This window comes from Chenopodium album, chromosome 17 (assembly GCF_948465745.1).
Source record: "Chenopodium album chromosome 17, dcCheAlbu1.1, whole genome shotgun sequence".
Taxonomy (NCBI): Eukaryota; Viridiplantae; Streptophyta; class Magnoliopsida; order Caryophyllales; family Amaranthaceae; genus Chenopodium; species Chenopodium album.
In genome coordinates this window covers 43,547,829-43,557,829 of record NC_137850.1, presented here as the reverse complement: position 1 = coordinate 43,557,829, position 10,001 = coordinate 43,547,829, and the positions used below count along the sequence as shown (strand labels likewise).

Sequence of the window (10,001 nt, the reverse complement as noted above, 5' to 3'; positions counted from 1 at the left end):
AGGTAATTTATTAAATTGCAAGCTAAAACCATTGAAGATGCTATAATTATTTTTTTTTAAAAAAATGTCTTTCAATTCATTCAAAATTTTTTTAGTAGTCTTTCATTCAATTGTCCTAAGAATCTGTGTCATATCTTTTTTGTGAGAATGTTATACACATATTTCCATTATTTAAAGGCAAAATGATTAAGGAAATTACATTTGTGAATTTGTTCATTCATATACGTACAAAGTATAGTAATTTGTCCTCCAAACTAAAACTTGAAACTATCGTTTTATTGACCTTTTGTAACATAAATTAGTAAATTATTGTCAAATTGCTTTTATTAGATCTTTTTGTTTAGTAAACTACTTAATTGAAATAATCGAAATTCCATATTAAGGAAATCTTTTGTATATTTTCTGGCACATAAGAATATTTACCAAATTAAAATTGACAATTATACTTTTTTATTTTTGGTAAAACACAACACTATAAATATGACCATTATCAATCTTAGAATTCTTGTCAATCAATAGCTTTGGTGTTAATATTTCTAGACTTGTCTATTGAAGATTTGAAGGTATGTAACAACTTATAATTTTATAAATGTTATAGGGTATTAGATCAATTCATTAGTTTTATTACATGCATAACTTTTTTTTTTTTTTTTTTTTTTTTTTTTTTTTACATTATATATCATTAAAAAAAAATATCTATTGTTTATTAAAAAAAATTCATACTTAAGTTTGATTATTTTTTAGGACCTCATCAAACTTTGGAAGACATGAAGAAAGTCAGTATGATTGTAGCTCTACTTTTTGTTGCCCTTGTGGTTTGTTCAGGTTTGTACATTAATACTTATTTTTATCATTAAAATAATAAATTATAGGTATTGGTTATTTTGGTTTAATTAGTTCATGTGATTACATTATTGCGTCTAATATCTACAAATTTATTTGACTAATGTATACAATAAAATGAATTATTTGGTAGCGGATGATTTTGGAGCTTCAAAAGTAACATGTTGTCAAGACAATCATATAGGAGAATGTATTCCAGGATCTGCAAGTGAAACCAAATGCAACAGTTTATGTAGCAGTTCTTGTGGTAAAGGAGGCTTCTGCAAAGTTCTATCACACTCTCCTCCTAACCATTTTTGCCATTGTTATTGTTGATCTATATATTCTATAGTTTCGCAAATAATTATTTATCCTTATTATTATTATTCAATTATAAAAGTAAGGAACTTTCATGCTTTAACATTCATCTTATGTAACGGCTCATCTTAAATAGGAGCCTTGACATTCAATTTATAATAAATAAAAAAATTTATATTAGATTTATTCTTTGTATTCCATTATTATATGAGACTCTATAAGAGTTAAGATATATACATCATTTTTTTAATTAATTAGCTTAGTTTATTTCTTGTTCTTTGGATACGATTTTTTAGTAATTTAGTCACGCATTTTTCATATAATTTGAAATCACATATGTAGAATATCACCAAATATTAATGCATGTACCAAAAGTGAAAGTATTTTATGCGAAGTATATGTTACTCTTTGTATCCATTTTTAAACTCTCTCAAGGTACACCATATTTTTCTGATCTGATTAACATGTTCTTTAATTTTTTTCATTTTTAAAGAGAATGAATACGATAAGTTTAGTGACTTTAGTCCATTTCTTGTGCTTTGGATACTATTTTTCAAACGTACAATTTTGTACATAATCTGGAATCGCAATTGTCAAAAGTATATGTTGATTGAATATAACCATAATTAAATGTAGCTAAACGATACTATATATGATAATATATAAGCATATTACAAAGATGATTATTGCATTATAATTAGGAATTCCCCTCCTAATGTTTTCATTTGAGATTTCTAGTACTCAAAGACATGATCGATCTACACTTTGATCACTCTAAACGTTACGTTAAATCGTTTCTTGTCCACCAACACGAACGTGTATTTCTCTCCTTCATGTTCGTCCCACCGGTTTTCTTTCATGAATTTCTTCCAAATTATTCCACTCAAATTGAAACCATCCTGATAAACATGGCAATTTACACACCACTCCCTTCCATCACCCGTTTGTAACGTGACAAATTCGTACAACCTTTCCTTCATGTGCTCGTTGCTAAATCTCTTGGGTATACGCTGAGAATAATAATCCAAAAAAATACGTATAACATAACGTATAATTGCAATTTGAACTATTAACGTGACAACTATATCTAAATGAAAGTAAGTGTTAATTAACAATAGCATATAACATAAGCTTGAAGGCTCACCAGATAACAACTAGTCGACGAGATATTATAGTTTCGCACTAAAGCAGTGAAGGAGGGGTTGATGTTGTTACTCCCCAACATTATGCAATCGCTATCTATATCCTTTTCGGCTTCGTCCTCGTCATCATCCTCGACCATTACCCTTTCGTTAACTATGTCATCGTGGTCTCGATGATACTTGGTATATTGATCGTATTCTCTACGATACTCGATCTCAGAACAAGATAAATCGAATATGTGAACTTTGAAATGCTCATTTCCTTGATACTCAAATTCTAGGAAGTAACCATATTTTACAGCATTCTGCTCCATAAAATTTGTCCATCCTTGTGTAAAGTAAAGCTTGTTGTCGATTCTTTCGAGTTCAATCTTCCACGAAAGACCGGTTCGGATAGTAAGGGTTGCGAATGTTGGAAACTGAGGGCTGAAATCCCTAGCAAATGTCTCAGGAATCCTCTGTTTCGTTCCAAAATCGCCAAAGAATATATGCATTACAGAGAAACAGAACATATATGTTAATATGTATAGCTCAATAATATTTTGTTGCATTTGTACTATAGTATTAGATATGCATTATAGAACATGTGTATTCCTAGTCAAAAATTATGTTACTCAAACTCTTTAATTCGACTCAAAAATCCATTGTCAATCAGATTTAAAAAGTCAAGAAAATACCTACATATTTTCCCATAAACTATTACTAATAGGAAATTGCATATAAATAAACTAGGCCATGTTCCTTCATCTTTAAAAAAAGTTTAGCAAAAAAATTAGGCTCGGCAAAAATAATTTCAATTCAGTAAAAAATTTAATTCTAGCAAAAATAATTTCAGTTCAATAAAGATAATTCCAGTTCAGCAAAAATAAGGTTAAGTGAACGGGGCCTAATTAAGTATGATTAAGCGTCAAATACATCAATCTAATCCCTTCAAATAAAAAGAAACACTTTTCACCAAAAAAAAAATAAAAAAATAAACTAACCTAAATGTGTTTTTGTCATGAACTAATAATATCTCATTAAAACCATTTTAAAATATATATTTAATGCTTATATACAACTTCGTGATGTACTTTAGTACATAGCTTTACTTTTACTATTATTAGGAATTGATGCATAAATTGATAAATTCACATAAGATGGAGCACTTGTTCTCAATAATAAGGTAGTAATTACTTGTTATTTTAAGACAACTCCTAGTTTTTTTTTTTTTTTGGCATGCAATTCCTTAGAAATTTCTCATGTCTTACAATAAATCAATTATTTAAAAAAAAAAAAAAATGTCTACCACATTGAAAAAAAAATATTAAAAAAGAATACATTACCAGAATTTTATGGTGAAGGGTGTGAGGGAGGATGATTTTGAAGAATTTGTGGGGGTTAATGTCAAAACTGTTTTTCTTTCTTATTGCAGTCTTCATCTGTTCTTCCTTTCTTCTTCTTTAATTTCAACATTTTTTCGACACTTTGATCTACTACTAAAAGTAATACACTTTGAATTAATGTCCATCTTAATTTGTACATACAGTACTACATTTGTTCAGTTTCAGGGTAAATAAAACAGTACTTGTAAAAGTGATGATGAAAATAGTGTTACGACTGTTAAGGTGTTAGGTATCCAAGGTGGTAATAATGGAATAGTATTACAACTTTACAAGGTACAGGTTTGGAGTAATAATGGAATGGGAAGTCACAAAATTAAAGCTGCCAATTTTTTTTTGTTTTTTTTTGAAGGTGGGGTTTTGCATGAGAAACTAATTATTGGTCCGGGTAATGTCCGGATCACTATATGTTCACTTGGATCATGATTATTAACTAATGTACTGTATTAAAATGTTGCGCGTATTATAAATATTTTGTACTGTACTTAATAAAGTTCATAATTATAACTTTTTTGTATAAGTTTTACTCATACTTTATTGTATTCAGGATCAAAACTAGTGCATTGGTAAATTCATTAAATTTGATTGTGTGAGTTATTCTAAAACAGGTGTACTTCAATATTTAAAAATTGATGTACCCCATTCTCTTACTCCGTAGAGCAAATCCGTTATTATTATTAATTTATGTAAAAAAAAAGGTGAAGTGAACAAACTGACTCAATTTCGAAGACGTTGGCTTGATTTAAAAAGGGCCAAGTCCACAAGCCACAACATTGGACTAGTGGAGTAGTGGACTCGTGGAGGACAAAACAAAGGAAAGAATCCAGGATTAATTTTACAATCACATCATCAAAACAAAAAATGTTCAATCGGAAAATTCTTACAATTTCTATTTCCCGCCAAATAACTGCTTTTGCATTTCACCTTCTTCGTTTCAACTGTACCCACCATTATCATCATCAATCTCCTTCGTTTTTCTCTTCAATTATCAAATCTGTAAAAAATCCCAGGATTCTCCTTCAATTACATGCTCAAATTGTCACTTCTGGCGCAACTTCTAATCATATTTCTCTCTCCAACAACTTGATGAATGCCTATATTTCTGCTGGTTTAATTTCCAATGCCCAGAAAATTTTTGATCAAATCCCAGAAAAAAATTTAGTTTCTTGGACAATTTTGATATCCGGGTTTACGAAAAGAGGGTTTTTAGATAAGGGTGTTGATTTATTTGGTAAAATGGTGGGAAGTGGGTTAATGCCTAATGAGGTTACCATTTCAAGTGTTTTACCAGCTTTTGCGAATCTGGGCTTGGATTTGATGGGTAAATCGGTTCATTGTTTCTGGGTTCGGCGTGGATTCGAGCATAATGTTGTTGTTGAGACGTCTTTGATTGATATGTATTGTCGTTTTGGGCGAATGAGTATTGCCCGGAATCTGTTCGACGAAATGCCTGTGAGAAATGTTGTTTCATGGAATGTTATCATTACAGGGTATGCTAATAATGGGATGGGTGATGATGCACTGTACCTTTTTAATGTAATGCGAAAGAATGGGGTTTCTTTGGATTATTTTACCATCATGAGCTTGATATTGGCTTGTTCAGAACCTAGTCGAGGAAGAATAAGTAGTACAATTCATGGCTTGATTGTAAGGATAGGATATAGCAAAGAGCGGCAAATTCAAACTGCTCTTATCGATATGTATACACGTGGTAGCTTTATTGATGAAGCTTATGGTGTCTTTAATGAAATGGTTGTCAAAGATATTGTTGCTTGGACTTTGATGCTGAAAGCATTCTCATCTAAACAGAATTGGAGCAAGGCCATTAAACTTTTAAATGAGTTGATGTGTGTACACTATATGTCTCTTGATTCAACTGCTCTTGTAAGCATGATTTCAAGCTGCAGCTCTTCAGGAGCTTTACCGCAAGGTAGACTGATTCATGCGCTTGTAGTCAAACGGGGGTTCAGCAAGGATGTGTTTGTTGGCTCTGCATTCATAGGCATGTATGCAAATTTTGGTGATTTAGGCAGCGCGAAAAACTACTTTAGCTGGATGGAGGAAAAGGATTAGAGCTGGAATGCTATGATTAGAGCTGTGGGAGTGAATGGAAATGGTAGTGATGCTATTCGTCTCCTATGGAGATTAGAAGGCTTGGGATTAAATCCAAATGAATCTACTTTTGTTTCTGTCTTGTCTGCTTGCAGTCATGCTGGTATGGTTGATGAAGGTCTTCAAATTTTCGATCATATGGTGGAGAAAATAGGCATACTTCCCAATTCACAGCATTATGCTTGTCTAGTAGACTTGCTTGGACGATCAGGACGACTTGATGAGGCCCATTTGGTTATATCTCGGATGCCTTTGCAGCCACATTCTGGAGTTTATGGTGCTTTACTGAGTGCATGTAATGTCTATGGTAACACTGAGGTGGGAACTGAGATTTATAAACAACTACTTAAACTGGATGTCACAGATGTTGGTCATTTATGCTCTGTTTCAAATTTGTACTCCTCCATGGGTGATTGGGAAGGCACGCAGATATATCACACAGTACAAAGATCTAAGGGAATAAAGAAAGACCCTGGGTATAGTTTGATTGAGTTAAATTAGCAAGCTTGTGTTTCACACTTTCACTGTAGGAGAGTGTGAGACCATGTCAACCTTGTCCATTCATGTTCGGATATTTTTGCTAATTATGGTTGATTTTTGGTTCAATTTCATATCCCTCATTTCATGCCAAGACAGAATATCCAAGTACAAGTATGTTTTTAGTGTACATATTGATATTCATTTCTCTTAGAGTTTAGAATCACTTCACTAGTTCAAAAACATGATATGCCTAATTTGGTCATATGGACTGATTTAATTTTTTAAGTATAAGTTATAATGATATGATTTTTACCATTTCAGAGTGTTCAGACTCTAAGGAAAAGTAGTTCTACTCCTGGAAGATTTGGTACAGCAGATGGTCAATCTCTCTCATATGTTTGAAAATCAGGTTTTTTTTACTCAAAATCCTTTTTATAAGTATCCTTGTCATGATTATTCTGTATCCTAGTAGTTTTGGAGAGTTCTCGAGTTTATATATGTAATAGAACTGAAAATTTCATACAACGGTTATAAGTGATGGAATGCAGTATAGCAGTTTTGAAGTAATTGGGATGCATGTACTCTGCACCCTCATTCTCGGATCTATGGTGCTTTCTGAGTGCTTGTAGAATCTGGTAACTCTGAGGTAAGAGCTGAGATTTAATAGAAACTACTTAAGCTGTACCTTAAACACGGTTGCTTTATTTTAAACTTGTACTCGTGCCAGAAGAAGACAGCATACTTCCATAAATAGAATAGTACTACATGAAAAAGGAATTTTCTTCTTTGTAATAATGATTCTCTTACTCTTTACTTTGCCATTTTTGCTCTCTTCAAACCTAGTTATTTGACTCAGTCTCAAAACTTCAAAGTCCAAACACATGGTATGAGCTTGAACCTAAATTGCAGAAATATGTGTATAACTTTGCTCAATGCTAATGTGCTTCTAGTGTCGCTCAGTTGTCCATGATATAAGCCAATTCACTTGTAATATTTGGTTACCAATTATTGGCTTTTACTGCTAAAATTTGTGAGTTGTACTTCTGTATCTGCTGATATTACTCGAGGTAGTTGCTTACTTGTTGAGCTGATTCTACTGGTTGAAAGAGAGTAATTACTAGCGAATTTCCAGCAGTTACATGCTCACTTTGTATTAGGAATGCAATGCGATTTGTCATACAGTAGATATAGAGAAAAGTAATTTTTTTTATAACACCTGAGTAAAGAAAGAAAATGAATCCATTGTGTAACCAAAATGATGCTAAAATTATCACTAAACCTTATTTGAACTTGAATAATATAGTTGTGGTCCCCAACACCCCTTAGATGGAAACTTTGTGGTATGTTTGAATGCGATAGCCAATAGATATTAATTTATTTCTGACCCAGAAAAGTAAGATTTAGGCCCCATATTATGAGATATGCGTATAGTTTTTATTTAACCTTAAGAACACCCTTAGATATGTTGCTAGAGTGAGGCTGAAATAGCAAGCTGATGCTCCCTTTTTTTCTCTTTGCGTTTTCTTTTTTCACCCAGTTAATGGTATAGTTCTTTCAACATGAGTAATTTGGTCTTATGAACTATGAAGTATTTTTTTGGTTTAAAACAAATTTAAGCTATAATGATATTATTATTCCACATTTCAGACTCTAATAAAAAAAGTAATCCTACTCCTGGAAGAGTTGCTATATTGGCTGATCAAGTTCTTTCACATAACAAAATCAGGTTGGTCACTTTAAATCCTTGACTTAAGTTTCTTTTTCATGATTATTATGTAACTCTTTATTTATATAATAGATTTGAAGAGTTCATATAGTGGTCATAGACTCATAGGACTATAGGAGTGATTGAAATTATTTTGTGTAGATGTATAGAAGTTTTGCGGTGTTTCAATTTAGGAGTAATTTGGGAATGCATTTATTCAGTTGTGTGGGAGTCCGGCTGTTAGTTTCTCCGTGTAGGATGTTGTTGCATTTATTCAGTTGTGTGGGAGTGTAATTTTGAAGCTATTTCGATTCTGTTTCCTCGATTATAAATTTAGGAGGATATCTGCATATCTATAAAAATTAGGTAGGGGCTGTGTGGCCTGCTTTTAATCTTTATTACGAATCAGGGTATTGTTTTGGTAAATGATTGTCAAAGAATTGGTTGCTTGGACTCTACTGTTGAAATTCTGATTTAGTCAGTACTGGAGCAAGGCAATCGAACTCTAAGGTTTTTGATAAGTGTACATGATGTGTTTTTTTTATTCCACTGCTCTTGTAAGTGAAGTTTCTATCTGTAGCTGTATAAGAGCTTTATCTCAAGAAAGACTGATAGTCTCAGTAAGGATGTCTTTGCGGATCTGCACTCAGAAGCATGTATACCTGTTGTGGTGATGACAGATAGTAGTGAATCGAGAAATATGATATTATGTGTTAGAATGTACAACTAGAACTATGGGAGTGAGTGGGGACGCTAGTGATACAGTTGGTCTCCTACGTAGAATGGAAGACTTTAGATTTTATTCAAAAAATCTAATTTTGTTTTGCCGTACATCTTGTCTGCTTGCACTTTGTAATCATGCTCATAGTATAAGTGAAGGTCTTCAGATTTTCCACGATATATATGGATTAAAAGGAGCATTGTTGCTAATTTACGGAATTATGCTTGTTTAGAGCTGCTTGGTAGTTCAGGTTGACTAGTTAGGAGCCATCTGGTGATGACTCAGAAGCCTTTGTACTTCACAACCTCATTCTCAGGTCTGTGGTGTTTTACTGAGTGCATGTGGAGTCTGGTAAGACTGCGGTGAGAGTTGAGATTTAATAGAAACTACTTAAGTCCAGACCTTACAGAAGTCTGCTTTATTTTAAGCTTCATGCCACAAGAAAGACATCATACTCCCTTAAATAGAATAATACTACACGAAAAAAGGAATTTCCATCCTTCTTTGTAATGATTCTCCTTTTCTTTGCTTTGCCTTCTTTGTTCTCTTCAAACCTAGTTATATGACTCTGTCTCAAACTCTCAACCACCTTTCTTGATTTTTCTCTCCAGAATTGAAGACACCAATCAAAGTATCTAAAGAGAGTGAGAGACAAGAGGTTGGTTAGTCAGGGAAGATTTTTGAAACCTAAAAAGATGGGTTCTTCAGAGGATAAACATCCGGAGTTCTTCCGAACTTTTCATCCAGATCATAATACTCAGAACCTGGTATGGTCTCCCCTCCCATTTTTTACCTACATAGAGTTAACTAAGAAGTGAAATTTTGGCTGGCGTGTTAATTGACTATTAATATATTTTTCTGCCTTTTTAAGTTACCCATGAATATTGTTTCAAAAAAAAAAAAAAAGTTACCCATGAATATTTTTGAGAAATTTATTTTTTATGTGATTTGAGTGCTCACAGAGAATTCCAGATGCTTTTCTGGAACATTTAAGCAAGAAAATCCCTGAGAAAGTTGTCCTCAGAGATTGTTATGATGACTGTTGGCCAGTTGACGTTGTTGAAACCGAGGATGGCGTGTTTTTTCTGAAGGAATTGTGTCTTCGATAAGTGCAATTACTAGATATATCAAGGATCACTATTATGGAGATAATAAGTTCATTCTATTGGGGCGTCATCATCTGTTGCTAGACTATGAGAGATGATCTTTGGACTAGTCAAATAGCCCAAAGCCCTTTAGAGTGGATCCTATGTTGGTCACACACAAGGGTATTGGGTTAAAGCAAGTTAGAGGCCCATTTATGGGCCTCATGAGCAATC

General features: G+C 32.8%; 1 protein-coding gene, 1 long non-coding RNA gene and 1 pseudogene across 2 annotated transcripts; 2 read left to right on the top strand and 1 right to left on the bottom strand.

Annotated features, from left to right (window-relative positions):
• Positions 1 to 1,898: 1,898 nt before the first annotated feature.
• On the bottom strand, positions 1,899 to 2,776 carry LOC145589083 (putative B3 domain-containing protein Os03g0621600). Its single transcript, XM_081645648.1, has 2 exons — positions 2,285 to 2,776; positions 1,899 to 2,150 (listed from the first exon to the last, which is right to left on the bottom strand). The coding sequence occupies exons 1-2, from the start codon at positions 2,774 to 2,776 to the stop codon at positions 1,899 to 1,901; spliced, it is 744 nt and encodes a 247-aa protein (XP_081501774.1).
• A 1,749-nt stretch (positions 2,777 to 4,525) lies between these two features.
• On the top strand, positions 4,526 to 6,404 carry LOC145589082 (putative pentatricopeptide repeat-containing protein At3g01580; annotated as a pseudogene).
• Positions 6,405 to 6,770: 366 nt separating this feature from the next.
• Positions 6,771 to 9,753, top strand: LOC145588091 (uncharacterized). The gene is made up of 4 exons (XR_014101535.1): positions 6,771 to 6,902; positions 7,904 to 7,982; positions 9,294 to 9,449; positions 9,645 to 9,753. It is a non-coding gene; the product is annotated as an uncharacterized LOC145588091 (long non-coding RNA).
• The last annotated feature ends 248 nt before the right edge of the window (positions 9,754 to 10,001 follow it).